This window comes from Dipodomys spectabilis, unplaced genomic scaffold (assembly GCF_019054845.1).
Source record: "Dipodomys spectabilis isolate Male_0828 unplaced genomic scaffold, ASM1905484v1 ptg000108l, whole genome shotgun sequence".
Lineage (NCBI taxonomy): Eukaryota > Metazoa > Chordata > Mammalia > Rodentia > Heteromyidae > Dipodomys > Dipodomys spectabilis.
Window position 1 is genome coordinate 9,190,446 of NW_024870785.1, and position 18,804 is coordinate 9,209,249.

Below are 18,804 nucleotides of genomic sequence, written 5' to 3' on the forward strand. Positions count from 1 at the left end.
TGATTTTATCCATGCCTTTGGGGTATCTGAACCTGTAGTATTTCTGCTGTTTTCTCTATGTGTGATGCTACAGAGACATTCACTTAACTACAGTTACAACCACCTCTAAACTAGGGGCATGGCAGATGAGGGGGGGGTGGGGGAAGACTTTGAAGAAACGCAGGCTATCCATAAGCTGTCCGCCTCTCTGTAAGCATTCTCTAATAAACTCATTTACTTGTCAAACTAACTTGTTCGGGTCACTCTTCAGGTTGCTGCGGCAATCCCAATTTGGAAGTAGACGTTTCTTTTATATCTCCCATGGAAATTCATGCAATGATCAAAAAAAGAAATCACAAGGGAAATGAGAAAACATTTTGGACTCCATGAGAACAAAACTTCAACATATCAAATATAAAGTTAAACAGTACTCAGAGGGAAAATTAGGAGTTTTAAACAACGACATTGGCAAAGAACAATTTCACACCAATGATCTCAATTTCCTTTTAAAACAGAGAAAATGAATTCAAAGTTCATAGGCGGAGGGAAAAAAAGTCAAAAGATAAAATGAATAAAAAAGGAAACAAAAACAAGACAAAAGAACAAACTAAATACTTAAATTACATTTTTAAAAAAAGATAACACAAAATACCAACATCAGGAATGAAAAGACCATTACCAACTCTATTGAAATTAAAATGCTTATAATAGGACACTATGACCAGCTTTATCACAAAATGAGTTAATTCAGATAAGGAGGCCCAATTCCTGAAAAACAAAAAACATTAAAATGAAAATTGCAAATAGCTTTGTTAGGAGCAGATTAAATCAAACAAATTGAGTATTAACTAGACTAAGGAAGAAGGAAATTTAATTGGGATAATTAAGTCCCAGGACCTAAAAATAATAAGTGCAAACTTCAGAAAGGGGAACAAAACTGTGGCTTGACATTTACTAAAAATTGCAAAGTGAGTAAAAATAGGGCCGACTGTCTACAATGTCCCAATGTCTGTTTTTTGTGATTATGCTTGCTCAGCAAATTTACTAAAACATGGAACTTGACGCCTTGCAGTGAGCTTTCATTGATTAAGAAGAGTAAGGCCAAACTTGAAAGGTGGGGTCTCCCTTTAGAAGAGAACCCAAAACCGAGAGCAAAGGGAAGATCAAGGATGAGAACTTTGTCTTGATTATTGAAATTGTAATCACCATTTATAATTATTAACTGGTAGCTTTGCTTCTTTAACTCGCTTCCTTACTGATCGCAAAATTACCACTGACCACCCTGCAAGTAGCCTCTGCGGTTTTTGCCTTTATATCTCTGAGCTATTTGAGATCGGGGCTGGCCTTCGCTGTCTTGATAGTGGAGGTCAGTTGCTGAGGCTAATAAAGGCTCCTACCCCTATTGACTGAGTGTTGGTGACTCCTTTCTCCAATCATAGGTTCGAGTCCCACTGGCCCAAGGAAGTTGGGAATACCTCATTGTAACATGAGAATTATGAGTTAAAACTCTCCTCCTATACTAACATACACACACAGCAATTTCATCCAATGCATTGAAAATAATACCAATCCAAACCAATTCTTTCAGCAAACAGAGGCTGTACAACACTTATCTGGTTCTATGAGACCAGCATTATCCATTCACCAAACCAAAACTCAGATAGAAAAGAAACAAGATATCCTCCTCTGGGGATATATGCACAGGGATCCTAAATGTAGTAATAGCAAATGAAATCCAGCAACATATAAAAATAAATCAACACCACGACAAACAGATTTATGTCACCAGGCTGTCTGAGCAGCTCCCATCTCCTTTCTGTTCTACCATCATCTTAGCACTGTGTTGCAGATTAAGTCCTATATCCATCTGTTGAAATCCTGATGTCTCAAAACAATGAAATACAGGGCAAATTTTTAACCCTGTCTATTTTGGTCACTAGTTATGTGGCAGGACTTTCCCAAGTTCCAAAAGTTTCATGTCTAGGTTCTTGCTTTCAGCAACGGTTCAAAAGCTGGGGCATTGGTGACTCACACCTGAAATCTTAACTACTCAGGAGGCTGAGATATGAGGACCATGGTTCAAAATCCATCCTAGGCAGGAAACTTTTATCTATAATTAACCACCAAAAAAGTGGAACTGTGGCTCAGAGTGGTAGAGTGCTAGCCTTGAGCAAAACAGCGCTGAAATAGTACCCAGGCCCCGAGTTCAAGCCCAACAGAAACAACAACAAAAAGATTAACAAGATGTATCTTGCCATCAACCTGACCACTAGCCAGTTAGCCTATTGCAAGATGGAAAATACAGCCTATCATGTGAATGCACTGAGATTTGTAAATTATAGTAACAGGTTTCAGTAAGAATTTGCATATAGGAGGCTGGGAAGGTGGCTCAGTGGTAAAGCGCTTGCCTTGCATGCCTGAGGCCCTGGGTTCGATTCCCCAGCACCACATAAGCAAAAAGAAAAAAGCAGGAAGTGGCCCTGTGGCTCAAGTGGTAGAGCACTAGCCTTGAGATGAAGAGCTGAGGGACAGCACTCAGGCCCAGAGTTCAGGCCCCACGACTGGACCCAAAAAAAAAAAAAAAGAATTTGCATATATCTAAAACATCCATTTCCCCCTCTAGGACTCTGTAAATGATTTAGAAAACAGTAAGATTTCTGCATGAGTTCATCAGTTTAAAATTATAACCTTCAGGAAGTGGCGCTGTAGCTCAAGTGGTAGAGCACTCGCCTTGAGCTGAAGAGCTGAGGGACAGCGCCCAGGCCCCAGAGTTCAAGCCCCACGACCGACAAAAAATAAATAAATAAATAAATAAAATTATAACCTTCAGAAGAGACACAAGATGGGCCCTGGAACTTGCCTGTGTTTAGCAAGCAAGCAGAAAAGACACAGGGGAGACAGAAAAGGAGAAAAAAAAATTATAACCTTCAACCACAACATCAATGTTGCCAATTTCTGCACTATTAAGTGTTAACAATTTAAGTTTCATGTTTTCTTGCTACATAACAAGGCTTTTTATTTCAGCTTTTAAGAATGTACTATTGTAAACAAACAAACAAAACATAAGAGAGACACAAAGTCTCTGCCTATCATGCAAACAACAGAAAAGGTTTGGGAAATATTTTTTAAATAAAACCAGAACAAAGCTACATTTTTAAAAACCAAACTCTCTTTTCTCCAGTTGGAGGTAGTCAAAATATCAAGATGGTTCGTTGCACACCCCCTGCACCCCCACACCAAGCTACTTTTGAAAATTACATCTGGCTAAGTGATATATACAAATCAAATAGTTTATATGTGTTTTTCTAGGTGAAATTAAAATAGGATGTAAAGATAACATTTCCATAACTACAAAATGGGCCGTGACAATTCTACAGATTAGATGCAATTTTATTTAAATAATTTAACACTGAAAAATAGAAGCCAATTTGTAAGTATAAAAATAGATGGCTTAAGCAACCAAATATAAGCACCACACAGAAGCAGATTAGAACACATTACCATCACGCCTTTGGAACATTAAGGCAACATAAATATCTCGAGTCATTTTATGAGAAGACTTTACTCATATAATAGAGGTTACGAAAGCATCTGGAAATAGGCAGAGCTTGTGACTTTTTTTTTTTCTCCTCCAGTCTGAAGTCTTCCCTTCTGGTTTTCTTGTGAATGCATTCATGATTCTCCTTAAACACAATTAGTCTAGGTTGACAAGCGGGCTGTCGAAACCACTGTCTTGCTGGCTAGCTAGGGGAGCAATCAATTTTCTTGAAGGCTGCTGACATATTGAAGATGGTATAGTAGTGCTAAGTTTTTTGACATCTGACTTTAATCTATCAGCTTTATGATGAAATGGGTGTGCAAAAGTGACAGTGGATTTCCCTTGCTGGGAATACCCAGTTTCTCCTGACAGGCTGGGAGTGTGATCACTCTGACATTTCACCGGCTGACAACTGAGTGTTGAAACCTGTTTGAATGGAATGGAATCGCTTAGCGTATCCCGAGCTCCTTGTGACCTACCCTGTGAAAGCGACACTTCGTGGCTGTTACAGAGCAGCGGGGCACTGTTGGAAAGCCAACCTAATGAGTTAACAAAGTCTCCTCCATCCTGGACTGGAGTTTCCTGCACACCTAAACCCTGACTTTTCTCAAATAAGGCAGTGTCACTTTCCGACAGTGAGTTGCACGTGTATGCCTTGGAACCAGGTCTTTCATTAGGATCTTGGAAGATTGTTGGTGCGTATCCAGATTCAGGGGTACATCTAGGTGAGGGTTTATTTCCATATGTTCCAAGAAAGGGGTACGTGACTGGATGCAGAAGGGTTTCCGAGTAGGTGACACCAGGTAGGTCTTTCTTCTTGTGCGAAATCAAACTTCCTTCACCTTCGCATAGAACAAACTCAGGAGCAACATTCTTTGGCAGAATATCTAGGTGCTTGTAACTACTATCCCCAAATTCAAAGTTTGAAGGTGACCCTTTGTTACCTACATGCTTTATATCTATGTGCTCTGAATCCTCTAATCGCTTTTGTAAATTACAAGCAGCCCTCCTCTTAGGAACTTGCTCATAAATACTTCCAGGGATAGTTTTTATACCATTTGATTTGCTTTCAATGTTACGAGGTACACTCTGATTCACATCATTTCTTTTTGATTTTTCAACGCCACTCAGCATCTCTGAAGTCAAGGGCAGTGCTACTATGCGCAGGGGAAAACAAATTAGGAGAAAATTAACATTAAAGAGAAAAATAAATTCAGGCTTTTATGTAGTCTCAAAGAATGCATATAGACTTTAATCATTCTCAAAGAAAAACACACCAAGGCTAAACATGGAGACATCCACTAAACAAAGCTTGTTTCTGAAATGGAATCCATTGTGACTGCTGTCTAACTAACTCAGCATTAATCTGCAATAGGTATTACAACATTTCAAGGGCCATGTTTCTCTAATCTCTTGAGGTTAACTATAGCGTTCCTAAAGAAGAGTCTGGTAAAAAGTCCCCATCTACCCACTACTCACAAATGCACAAGCTAAATAAAGTTGGTGATTTAGTTGGCTAGGATATTGAATCATACCAAAGGCAGTTACATAGCATGGATTAGAGGCATCACATACTGTATGTTGGCCCAAGAGCCCACGAAAAGGGTTTGGTTCTATTGGGGTCATCATATGCATACTGTTGTCCCAAATCTAGAAAATTATTTTGTAATATGCCACTGCCCTTTTGGTACCTAAACCTCCTACCACCACTCTAACACTTACATAAGTAATCTTCCATGAATTCCTGAACAATCTCTGCCTCAAGTTTTCCAAAAGTTCAAAAACTCTTATTTTTACACTTATGTGCCTAATGCATCTCCCAGTGTGACAAAATTTACCAGGATATTTTTTCAGTACTTGTTCTATATAGTCTTAAAGCTATGTTATATGCAGAAAAGAATTTGTTTTTTGGGAGACTGCTCCATTATTATTATGAGGTATATTTGTACCTTTCCATGTACACTCTTAATTTACCTAAAACTGTTATTTACCCTTAGAATTTACCTCATATCAACACTGTATGGTTGTATATCACCCTCCAAGTTGAATTTTAGATGCTCTTTTAAAAACGGCAAATGTCTCTATTTTGTAAAACATTATAATAGGTGAGTTAAACTTAGTCTTAGTCAGATTGCTGGTGTACCAACACTTTTTTATCTTTTATTTGCTGATGCTTTTTTAGTTTTTGTTTCCTGTTTCTTCATTTTGTTAATGTGTTTCCCCCCCCAAGGTTTTCCTCTACTAGCTTCAAAGATATATTTTCTATTTGTTTGTTCGTTACTCATAAGGTTTTTTTTGTTTGTTTTTGTTTTTTTGGTCTAGTTGTGGGCCTGAACTCTGGGCCTGGGCGCTGTCCCTCAGCTCTTCAGCTCAAGGCTAGCGCTCTTGGTTACTCATAAGTTTTAACACACATACTTAAATCTACATTTTCTTCTAGCCAGAGTTATCACTACCTATATCCTGTCCTTGAAAATAGTAAAACTCTGAACATATTTTAAAGTTCACCTATACTCTATCTTCTTGCATCTTTCTTTGAAAGAACATTCTCAAGTTCTGCTATTTGTTTTACTAACTCTTTTGTTAGGTACAAATTCTGTAGGTTTGGTTTTGTCATTACTCCAATGTTTTCTTGTTTGTTTTGTTCTATGGTGATGCCTTTCCATGGGTGATATATGTTTATTCTTACTTAAATACTTGTCTTTTGGATGTCCTGATCCTTTATCTGCTTGCACTGCCTGGCAGGGGAAGAGCAGGTGAGGTGCACCTGTTGCAGAAACACCTAACACCTGGCACTCTAGACATGGGAACTCCCAAATCCTCCCTGTGTATCTAGCTACCTGGACACTGTCTTGCTTGCAGAACTCTTTCCTGTTGCTGTCACCCAGCTCAATATTAGGGTTAGGAAAGAAGAGATTAAAAGAAAAGTAACTCTCTACCTAGTTGTGATTGCTCTAGAACACAAACTAAGTATCCTATAGATGTTGCCAAAGCCCTGTACTTCTGCCAGAGCTTCCACACGGTGCAGTTTTGATCTGCTCCTTCTCCTGAGTCATCTTTTAGCAGCTTTGAACTGAAGTTTCCCCATCATCAACCACATACTTGCCTTCTTTTAAAGGATTTTCTTACAACTCCTGACCTATCCATTTCAACCTTTATAACCCAGTTATCATTTCGTCTATTTATCATTCTTTGTTATTTAAACTGAAGGGGGGGGGTGAGAATGTGGAAGGGGGTGACAGTGATCAAAATGCATATTCATAAACTGCTTTGTTATATGATACCTCCTTTGTAAAACTACTCAAGGATAATTTAAGTAAATTTTTTTTAAATCTTTTCTACCATCTGTAGGGATGGAAGCCACATGGACAGCTAGGGTACATAATGTTCAAAACAGAAACTCTATGCTCCATATATATAAATATAAATATATATATATATATATATATATACACACACACACACATATGTATATACATATATATGAGTATATATACATATATAAATATATATGTAGTAATGCCCACAATAACTTGACAAATTAACTCTTAGTCCTTATACTTCTCTTTTTCATACTGAAAGCACTAAAATATTCAAAAGAAAAGAAGGCATTTGAGCAACTGATTCAGACATACCTGATGCTGCTGTAGTTTGGCTTGGGGATCTACTAGAAGTAGGTGTTTCCAGCAATTTTGCCATTGTAGCAAGTTTACTAGCTGCGTTCATAATTCTTTTCTCAGGCCTGTGGGGAATCCAGAACAGGAAAATAAAGAGTGCAAACAACAACAACAAAAAAAAAATGTTAGTTTCTAAAATTTAGCTCCAGGACTGTTTACCTATTAGCTCTGCCAACATTTAGAGTAACAAAAACATAAAACTCTCTTCACCCTCAACAGCTTGATCACAAAACAACAGTTAAGTTTTGTGATAAGAAAACTGCTTGGAGAAATGACAGACAAGTGGTTTAGACTAAACTTACCCTTCTTCTTTTCCATTATCCTGCAAAATCTGTTGGAGACAAATGAGGTAATATTTGCGCATCTTCCGGGCGGTTTCTTGACGCTCTCGCAGTACCTCTGCCTTTACCATTTCTGCAGCTCTTTCCTTACTCTCCTGGATATAACGAAGCATGTCACCTGCAAGGGCAAGGAAATCACTAGCACTTTTTCAGAAACCAGTGTTTTGGGGGGAGATCAAGTGGCTGGAGGTATAGTGTTAACAATGTATTTTCCATACTGATTAAAATGGGACATTTCAGATCACTTTTGGTAGACTCAAAAAAGATCTTAGGAGAGTGAGGGGGTTGGGGGAGGGAAAGTAGGAGAAAAATGAAGGAAGGGGTAACAAGTTTGACAAGATATGTAACTTACTACCTTACTTAAGTAACTGTAACCCCTTTGTATATCACCTTAACAATAAAACAGCAGTCCTTTTTCATAGAGTTCATAAGCAATATAGATTAAGATAATAATGACTATCATTGCGAAGATTAAAAGGTGTTTGTGACAAGTAAAATTAATACTAGCCCAGGGATGACGGTAGTACATAAGGTAAGGAAACATGGTATAGTTTGTACTATTCTAAAACACTTAGGCAAGAAAATGACATAAATATGAGGCACGTGCATATACATTTCAATTATACATCATTTCTGTCCAGTTTAAGAGGAAGGAAAGATACAAAGAAGTGGATAAGGAAGAAGAGTAGAAGGGAGGAGAACAAGGAAAGAGAAGGGAGGGGAGGAAAGATGATATGAGACTCATGTTTTTCTAAGGCTCTACAAATCTAAGTTCCATTACCTATTCAACACCTCCAACATTTATTGACTGACTAGACGATTTACAATCGATGATATATACAATTCACTACTATGCAAGCAAAGTGTGAGACTTACACTTATCTTCTAAAATTATGTGAACTCCTAATTCTTTTTTTTTTTTTTTTTTGGTCAGTTGTGGGGATTGAACTCTGGGCCTGGGCCCTGTCCCTCAGCTCTTCAGTTCAAGGCTAGCGTCTACCACTTTGAGCCACAGTGCCACTTCCAATTTTCTGGTAGTTTATTCGAGATAAGAGTCTCACAGGCTGGGCGCTGGTGGCTCATGCCTGTAATTCTAGCCACTCAGGAGAGTGAGATCTGAAGATTGTGGTTCAAAGCCAGCCCGGACAGGAAACTCCGTGAGACTCTTATCTCCAATTAACCACCAGAAAACCAGAAGTGGCACTATGGCTCAAGTGGTAGACCATTTGCCTTGAGCTGAAGAGCTCAGGGACAGCACTCAGGCCCAGAGTTCAAGCCCCATGACCAACAACAACAACAAAGTCTCACAGACTCTTCTGCTGGGGCTGGCTTTGAACCACAATCCTCAGATCTCAGCCTCCTGAGTAGCTAGGATTACAGACGTGAGCCACTGGTGCCTGGCTCTAATTCATACCTTCTAAAAAGGTTTTTTTTACCTCTTTAACTCAACATAGTTTTGATTGGGATTACTATGAGATATGGGTAGCACTTTTTGTTAAATACAGGACTATATTCCACACTTAGAATTTCTCCATCCTTCCTATAACCGCCTGTCAGTATAAGTAAACATCTGAAAGCTACATGTTCTATGCAAAATAATGAGTGGGAATCCATTTTTCCTTATTTAAAACAGGAAAGATTAAATCAAAGTACATGTCAACATAAAACCTCCAAATTATCTTTCTGGAATGTAATCATCACATAATACAAATGTTATTCTATTAGGATGAAAAAATGCTCAAACTTCACTTCTTATTAACAGATTATCAACAAAAATAAGCATCAGTGACAACTAAGAAACAAATCACTTTCAAGGACACTGAGTTTTTAGAACATTTTCTTCTACCAAATATATTCAACATGAGATCTTCACTGTTATTTTTGCTATAAAACAAATGCAGTATCAGGTGTGTATATATATATTTTTTTCCTTGAAATTTTGTCTTGAAATTTATACTCATACTATATAATTTTGTAATTAAAAAGCAAGATGTGTTTTTTTTGGAGTGGGGGGGGTCCAGTCGTGGGGCCTGAACTCTGAGCCTGGGCACTGTCCCTCAGCTCTTCAGCTCAAGGCTAGCGCTCTACCACTCGAGCCACAGCACCACTTCCGGCTTTTTTCTTTTTGCTTATGTGGTACTAAGGAATCAAACCCAGGGCCTCATGCATTGCAAGGCAAGCGCTCTACCACTGAGCCACCTTCCCAGCCCCAGCAAGATGTGTTCTATCCTCTGAAAATATATGCCTGGAAACATTCTGAAGAATTGCTAGTATTGCCTGGTACTGACAGAGACTAGATAAGCAAGTTTATGGCTATTTGAAATAAATAATAATGATAATAATAATAGAACTGCTTACTAGAAAGTAACAAGTGGTAACTTACAACTCATGTAACATTTACTTTGTTACCAGTTATTTATGCTATTAGGTTAAACTAGAGATTTTTCCTTTAATACTAATGTCTAGACAAAGGCAAAACAGGATCATCAATAATATAAAACTTGCTATATCACTTCTGAAAGGTACTTTTTGGAATAAGTGATATCTTATTGCCTAATTTGGAACTGTTGTCAATGACCTAAGACAGAAAAAGCAATTTGGAAAATACACTGAAAGGACTAATACTGGTTTGAGTTTGAGTTTTTACCTTTTGTAACAATGAAAAAGACCCAAACCATCCTAAAACCTTGAGGGACTTACGCTTAATTTTTTTTACAGCTTTGATGTACTGTCCACGAAGTTCTTCCAGTGCCTGTCCACTGTATTGTGGGTAAACACTTTCAATGGCTCCTTCTGACAGTGACCTAAAGACATGATTGCAAAACTTGAGATTGTAAGTGGAACACTTCACTTTCAAAAAACATACCTGCATTCATATATTTGAATAAAGGTAAGAGTGGCTAAAGTTTTGTTTTACCCTACTGAGGTTTGAACTGCTTGAATCATTCCCCCGACCCTTTTTGCTGTGGCTACTTTTAAAATAATGTCTTGGGCTGTTTTAGTTGTTTGCCTGCTCCAGTCTGGACTGTGATCCCCTATTTCATCTTCCCAAGTAGCTAGGATGTCAGTTGTATCCCCCCATGCTCAGCTTTCTCTGCAGAGATGGTATCTTGTGAGCTTTTTGCCCAGGTTGGCCTTAAAACTATGATCCTCCCAACCTCTATCTTAAGTGGCTAAAATTACAGGTGTGCTAACAACTTCATGCACAAGGAAAATAAAGGAAAAAACTTTAATGTTATGGTTCCTTAAATACAAAATGTTAAATCCTCATGATGAAAGTGTATAAAGGACTGGGATATTGCTCAGTGGCAAAATGCAATGCCCTGGGTTTAATTCCCAGTACCAAAAAAGAAGACAAATAATAATATAGTTTAAAAAAACAGGCTGAGAATGTGGCTTAGTGGTAGAGTGTATGTCTAGCATGCATGAAGTCCTGGGTTCAATTCCTCAGTACCACATAGTGTGGCTTACTTGGTAGAGTGCTAGCCATGAGCAAAAGCAGCTCAGGGACAGTGCCAAGACCCTAAATTCAAGCCCCAGGACTGGCAATTTTTTAAAAAAATTATAAAGCTACCAAAATGTATATTCTAGGAAAATATCTACTAACATGGTAAAAAGTCTTTTTTAATAAATATGGAACCAATAAAGGGTTACAATAAACCCAACTTAAACACATTGTATATATTTCATGGATGTATAAAAAGGCCTGAGTGAAGCTGGGCATGGTACCATATGCCTGTATCCCAGGACTCGGGAGGCTGAGACAGAAGGATCTAAAGTTCAAGACAAGCCACTTAGAAAATTTTAAGCCAGCTTACCTTACATAGTGAGACCTTGTCTCCAAACATACAGAGGAAGCGAAAGAGAGAAAAAGAGAAAGAGAAAGAGAAAGAGAAAGAAAGGGAGAAGGGGAGAGAGAGATAGAGAGGAGTCTTGAATGATATAAAACAAGGAATAAACAGAAGGGGTCTTTTGAGAATAAAATCTGGGAGATTAGTATTTGTATAAATTTAAAGAATGTGTAAAAAAAGTCTTTAAAAAAACTAAAAATCTACCTTGGTGGAATTTTACAAAGTGTTCGCAGTTCTTCCAATTTATTTTTCATGCCATTGTTTTCTTCTATTAATTCTTCGACAACTTTACTATTCTCTTCTACAAAAAAAAAAAAAAAAAAAGATAATGTTAATTTTGTTGTTGTTGTTGGTTGTGGGACTTGAACTCTGGGCCTGGGCGCTGTCCCTCAGCTCTTTGGCTCTAAAGCTAGCATTCTACCACTTGAGCCACAGTACCATTTCCAGTTTTCTGGTAGTTAATTAGAGATCAGAGTCTCATGGACTTTCCTGCCCAGGCTGGCTTTGAACCACGATCCTCAGATCTTAGCCGCCAGAGTAGCTAAGGACTACAAGCATGAGCCACCATATCCAGCGAATATGTTAATTTTTAAACTTAAGTGTGCCTTAAGTTCCCAAAACAAATGTCTATGGGGAAAACTACTTGATTTCCAGTTGTTCTCATTCATTCATTCATTCATTCCTCTAATAGCCTTAGTCTGACCACTCCCTTGTTTTAATTTCTCAGCACTTAGAATCTGACTTCTAATTACACATTGTCCTGGAATCGTTATCCAATTATCACACATGTATGTGTTTCGCTCTCCAGCTAAAAAGCAGCTCTGTAAAAATCTAGTGTCTCCTAATTCCATCTTCCCTTGGACACCAGGTACAGTCTGTGCTCACAGAAAAAAAATCACTGAGCACTTCAATGTAAAAGAAAATAGGTACCGTTTTCGGAAATACATGCAAGATGTTGAGAGGAGATAGAGTCCATGTGACGTGAAAGCAGCATGAATTTCAGAGTGAGAGAAAGAAGTCTAAACACCCATTCAGCTTAGTTGTTGGCTAAGTCCAGACAATTATTCAATTGTGAGGTGGCTTCCCATGTAAAATGGGAAGATAATAGTAAAACCTCAAAGATTCGCATACAAGACCCTGCAAGACCAATGATCACTAAGTGTGAAGAGGGCGCCTTGAATATTCCCTTGTACCTCACCCCAACAGTGCACTCTATGAGCTATTTTTTTTTTGGGTCCGGTTGTGGGGCTTGAACTCTGGACCTGGGTGCTGTCCCTCAGCTCTTCAGCTCAAGGCTAGCACTCTACCACTTGAGCCACAGCGCCACTTCCGGCTTTTTTCTTATGTGGTGCTGAGGAATCGAACCCAGGGCCTCATGCATGCAAGGCAAGCGCTCTACCACTGAGCCACCTTCCCAGCCCGATATAGTATTTTTAAGCTGCACAATTTTTTTTTTTTTGGGGGGGGGGGGGGGGGAGTCCGGTCGTTGGGCCTGAACTCTGGGCCTGGGCGTTGTCCCTCAGCTCTTCAGCTCAAGGCTAGTGCTCTGCCATTTGAGCCACCTTCCCAGCCCAAGCCGCACAATTTTATACCATCAAACTACTCATGTAACTGTAATCCCTCTACACAGTATCTTTACAATAAGGAAATTTTTAAAACAATGGAATGGAACCCTGAAAAGTCAGAATTGGAAAGGTAATATCACCTAATAAATTTATATCAAATAAAACTATTAAGTGATTTTTCTGGCCCTGATCTTCCCCCCTTCCCTTTCTTTCTTTTTGGTGCCAGTAGTGGAGCTTGAACCCTAGGCCTTGCAATCTTGTTTGGCCTTTTTATTCACTCTGCCATTTAAGCCACACCTCTACCTTTAGGGTTTTTGTTTTTCTGGTTTAATTGTAGACAAGCATTTCTTGGATTTATCTGACTGGACTAGGTTTAAACCATGATCCTCAGATCTCAGCCTCCTGAACAGCTAGAATTATAGGCTGAGCCACTGGTGACATACTTGAATTATTTCAAAAAACTATGACTTACAAAAGATAGCAATTATTCCAAAAGTAACCATGTGAAACATTTATTTTATAATCACAATGTATAGGTACTTATTATCATTAATAACTAATAAGCAGAATTATCCTTACATCATTATATAAAAATATTTTGTAGCTATATTGTAACTACAGCTATACTTGTACAAACAAGTAATCTGCCTATGAAAATATAGTAATTATCCATTTTATCTCAAAAAAATTTTTTTACAACAGTAGGTTTTGAACCGAGGGCCTAGAACTTGCTACACAGGCACTCTGTCTTTTGAGTCACATGCCTAGTGCTAAGTTTTCACAAAGGAGAGTATAACTGAGCCATATCTTCAGTGTTATTTTACTTTAGTTACTTTTTAGATAATAGGAATTTGCCCAGGCTGACCACGACAATCCCACCTTTAATTCCCACATAGATAGGATTGGTATATACCACAACCAGCATCTTCTCAAAACTTAAAATACTTCTTACCTATCTCTAACAGTCCTAGTAAGCCATAGATGGTACTAGGTGGTGTCTCAGTCAACAATATTCACCAAGTATGTATAGTGAGTCAGCTATGAGGGTACTGTGCTAAGTACCAGGACAGGACTGGATTGTTGGGATAAGGAAGTGTGGTGAAAGGAAAAGACAAGAAGCCCAAAGAGAAGACAGGATGAAAATCATGTTTCAGCTGAGAAAGTAAATCATAAAATGGTTCTACTGAGAGTGTAAGAAGGCTTGGGAGACAAGACAGGAGGAGGCTAGTGGGCAGTAGAGCTCCAAGGGCCTTTTTAAGCCATATTAAACTGGTTTTAGAACTAAGGGCACAGCAAGCCACTGGAAAGCTCTTAACAAGACAGAGTCATGACTAAATTCACTTGTGTGTGTGTGTGTGTGTATTTGTACTGGGGTTTGAACTCAGGGCCTGGGTGCTCTACTACTTGAGCCACAATTCCAATGTCCAGCTTTTCTGCTGATTAACTGAAAAAATAGGAGCCTCACAAGCTTTTCTTGTTTGAGCTGCCTTTGAATCTCAATCCTAAGTCCTGAGTAGGAAGGATTATAATAGGTGTGAGCGTTAATATCCTGCCCAAGCCACTTTTTAAAAGATTGCTTTATAGAAAATGGATTGGAAGGACAGGCAAGCATCAGAAAGGTGATTGCCATTTCTCCAGGCAAGAGTGAGAAGTGGTGTAGAAAACAGATGAACTTTTAATGACTTTTCTGAATGACACAGAAAAAAAAAATAGATGAACTATTCACTTTGGACTCTTCTGGTATTCCAGTTTCTTATTCACTCTAACATTTACGGTCTGATATACAGGGTATCCGGCAAGTATGCAGATTGGTAACAGAGGGAACAGAGGAAGAACCCAGGGCTATGGAGACACACATGTGTGGCTCACTTAACCGAGAAGAGAAAGTCAAGGGAGGCACCGCAGATGAGGTATCTTCTGATTAAAACCTAAAGGACCATAGTGAGACCTCAAAGGAAACAGGAGGATGAAGTATACAGGAGGGTGTGACATCATGGACATAGGCTAGCAGAAAGACAAGCCAGCTCAGAATTCGAAACATTTTGAATGTAAAGAGAACACAATATGAAGTTAGACAAAGCACCCATGTAAGCCCAACAGATTCCTTCTTCAGAAAGACAATGGGAAATGGCAGAAGATAGTCCTTTCAGATCAACTGGGCTGGACAAATAAGAGAGAGGTCTACCCAGACCCCTCTGTCATCGTTCATGCGTTTCCCTGTACCTGCTGTTCTCCTCAGCAGACATCTCCATCTTTCTAGGCTTACTCATGTCTCCCAGGGCCTGGAAGACTGCTTGACACAAACTGGACCCTCAATACCAGTTCAATCAGGAAGCTTCTATTCAGAGCCGAAATTTTCCTCATTTGATTTTACTAGTAATTTGATTAGTGAAAGAGGCAAATGGCTTCCCTCCATTCCCAGAAAGATGATTTAATGCACACAATGAACAAAAACACCATGCTAGCACATTTCAAGAAGCCGTACACTGGTAGTAGTGCAACTGTAGGCGCTAACCTCCGAGTTTCTCCACTACTGTTTTGTGTTTCCTTTCTAAATGCTGAAGATGCCTACAGCATTTCTCCAGTTTCCTTTTCAGATCTTGACATTCCTGCTTTTCCTTTGCCAGTTCTTGGAAGCAGGATCCACCGCATACACTTTTAATTTCAAGGATCTTTTTCTTATCTGCAAAAATTAAATGATAGAAAACTTTTTCATAAGTTAAGACTAAGGGCTATACAAAAAAAAATAAATAAATAAAAGCAGGGGAGGTGGTAAAACAAATGGTATGCCCATGACCAGCGAGTACAGTACAATGGAAAGAACATGATGCTGAAAGGGAGAGCGGGGTTCAAATCCCATTCACCATTTGCTAGTTGTGTGACTCAAGAGCATTATAGTTAACCTCACTAAGACTTAATTTTTTTTTAATATACCAACTTGGATCATAGCTTTAAAAATTGCTGTGAAACCAAACACTCAGATTTAAGTCCTGAATATGATTTCCTACTTAAAGGGAATGAAGAATCTCCAAGCCATGGCTGGCTTCAGTATTGGGAGATGTAAACACAAAATGAGACCAAAATCACTTAACATGCCAGAAAATAGGAAAAGCACTCTTTAGACACTTTACAATTGATACGGTTTCAAGGGGCTCCACTAGCTGAGTTTGGGACAATCTGAGTGCTACTTAAACATAGTAGTGACTGTAAAGTTTTAAAAAATAGTTAACACCAATAATTCTATGATGGTCGGATAGATGAAAAGACAGACAGGAGAAGGATTCTGAATTAGAGCAACAGGTTGAGTGCTCCCTGGTAAAAGTGGAAAGAAGACTGGAAGCAGGAAAATTATTTTGAAACCACTGTGGTAACGATGATCAGCCAAGAACTGCCAATGATTGTCACATCTAAGACAAAGTTTTAATGAGAGGAAGTATATCTGCATGGCCTTCAAAGTGTCTCTCCACAGACTGCTTGTTAGGTTCAGGGGAGAACCACATGAATTAAGCATTGAAGAATCAAGTGGGCGACATTTTGACCAAGTAATCAAAAATGAGACAAAATAAACACCAGATGCTTCCAGATATAAAAACTTATCACTTATGCAGTGTTCCTGCCAAGAAAGCACAACTTGAATTCAGTCATGAAAAATTCCAAAACAGGGTAAGCTCTGTGTTTAAAAAACAAAAAACAAGAGTGTTAAAGAACAGAGACTACTTCTTCCAAAAATGTTAGTGTCATAAGAGTCGAGGGGAGCCAGGCACCAGTGGCTCATGTCTATAATACCAGCTGCTAAGGGGGCTGAGATCTGAGGATGGAGGTTCGAAGCCAGCCCAGGCAGAAAAAGTCCCCATGAAACTTTTTTTTTTGGTCGGTCGTGGTGCTTGAACTCTGGTCCTGGGCACTGTCCCTCAGCTCTTCAGCTCAAGGTGAGCGCTCTACCACTTGTGCTACAGTGCCACTTCCGGTTTTCTGGTGGTTTATTGGAGATAGGAGTCTCACGGTCTCTCCTGCCCAGGCTGGCTTTGAACCTCGATCCTCAGATCTCAGCCTCCTGAGTAGCTAGGATTACAGGCGTGAGCCACCAGCGCCCCCGGCTCCCATGAAACTCTTATCAACAATTAGCCACTCAAAAACCGGAAGTGGAGCTGTGGTTCAAAGTGGTAAAGCACTAGCCGTGAGCAAAAGAGCTCAGGGACAGTGCTGAGGCGCTGAGTTCAAGCCCTAGAACTGGCAATAATAATAATAATAAAGTATCTATGGATATTATATATGTGTGTATAGATATATATCATATTATATATTAAAGGAGGCCAAAGGCACAGGGCGTTATATCTAACCACTCAGGAAGTTAAAGATGCAAGATTTATTTGGGTCAACTGACAAAATTAAGAGTACTAAGGGGCAAACTGATACTTTTATCTGTTGTTAAATTTTCTGTACTTAAAGTACAGAAAGGTTATGAAGGAAAATGTTTCTCTTGTTGGAAAATATAGAGCAAGGATTACAAAAAAAAACCCACAATGTATCTTCCCCTCAAATGGTTTTTTGTTTGTTTTTTTTTTAAAAGATCTTTTTTTTGTTTGTTTGTTTGTTTTTGAGGCCTGAACTCTGGGCCCGGGTGCTGTCCCCCTGCTCTTCAGCTCAAGGCTAGCGCTCTACCACTTGAGCCACAGCACCACTTCTGGCTTTTTTTTTCTTTTCGCTTATGTGGTGCTGAGGAATCGAACCCAGGGCCTCATGCATGCAAGGCAAGCACTCTACCACTGAGCCACCTTCCCAGCCCCCCCTGAAATGGTTTTGAAAAAACAAAATTCACAAATACACACAGAAGAACACAAAGTCAGGCAAAATATTATCAATTGGTATAGCTAGTAAGCTAGTAAGGGGTACAAAACTGTTTCATGCATCTGTTTTTATCTTTACTACTTCTAATAAGTTTGAAATTATCTCCAATTTTTCTAAATGTACAAAAGTTGTTCGGTACATATAGCATATAGCAAGTATACAACATTGTCATTAGTAATATATACAATTTGCAAAAGTTAAATAACAAGAAATAATACCAAAGGTAAATTCTGATTATAAATATAAATAGTAAAGTAGCAATATAAACTGACACAGACTAAGAAACCAATATCTAAAAATATCAATGAGAAGTCACTGATCCAGAGTATTTGTTACCTCGGGTTGGGGGAAGCTGTAGAGATGGAACTGTGGTCACTACGATTGGTAATAATCTATTTCTTCAGTCCAGTGGTGGGTTCCTGGCTGCTGGGCCTTATAACCTACCTGTATAATACCCATATGCTTTGCATGTATCCAATATTGCAGAAATAGGGTTTACAATTATTTAAAAATAATAGGAAAGAAGACTAAACCGTCAACAGTAGCACATCTGGGAAGGAGCACTATAAAGGACTTTACTTGGATTTAATTCTCTCTGTAAGTAAGGACTAATCCTTACTTATTACTGTATTTAAGAAGAAAAGACTGAAGGAAAAAAAATCATTTTACAGTATGTTTTGTCTTCAGCCAAAATCAATCTTTTCATAAGACTTAATTTCTTTCACAGGCCTTCCCAGAGCCAAATAACATCTAAAACTTGTTTCTATTCATTTTGCACATTAAAATGTAATTCTCAAGCCATCCCAAACATATTTAAAAGAAGCACAGTAGGTAGTAGTTCCTCCACCTAATTGTCAAGAAGATATTCTTAGTCACCTAGAACCCAGGAGTACAGGAAAAGGATCTGTGAACAATGAGAAAAGCAATCAGTGATTGGCCTATGAGGACAGCAAGTATTATCTAAGATTAGGATAATGCTGCCTGAACTAGAAACATTCAACTAAGTAT

General features: G+C 38.7%; 1 protein-coding gene across 1 annotated transcript in view; it reads right to left on the reverse strand.

Annotated features, from left to right (window-relative positions):
• Positions 1 to 3,353: 3,353 nt before the first annotated feature.
• The window catches only part of Cep152 (centrosomal protein 152), a 66,787-nt gene continuing 51,336 nt past the window's right edge, over positions 3,354 to 18,804 (reverse strand). The window contains exons 23-28 of the mRNA XM_042687846.1: positions 15,464 to 15,631; positions 11,588 to 11,684; positions 10,233 to 10,336; positions 7,494 to 7,650; positions 7,150 to 7,256; positions 3,354 to 4,674 (exon numbers count right to left, since the gene is read on the reverse strand). Coding sequence (XP_042543780.1) covers positions 3,674 to 4,674; positions 7,150 to 7,256; positions 7,494 to 7,650; positions 10,233 to 10,336; positions 11,588 to 11,684; positions 15,464 to 15,631 — 1,634 coding nt within the window. The 3' untranslated portion in view covers positions 3,354 to 3,673. The remainder of the gene's footprint in view (positions 4,675 to 7,149; positions 7,257 to 7,493; positions 7,651 to 10,232; positions 10,337 to 11,587; positions 11,685 to 15,463; positions 15,632 to 18,804) is intronic.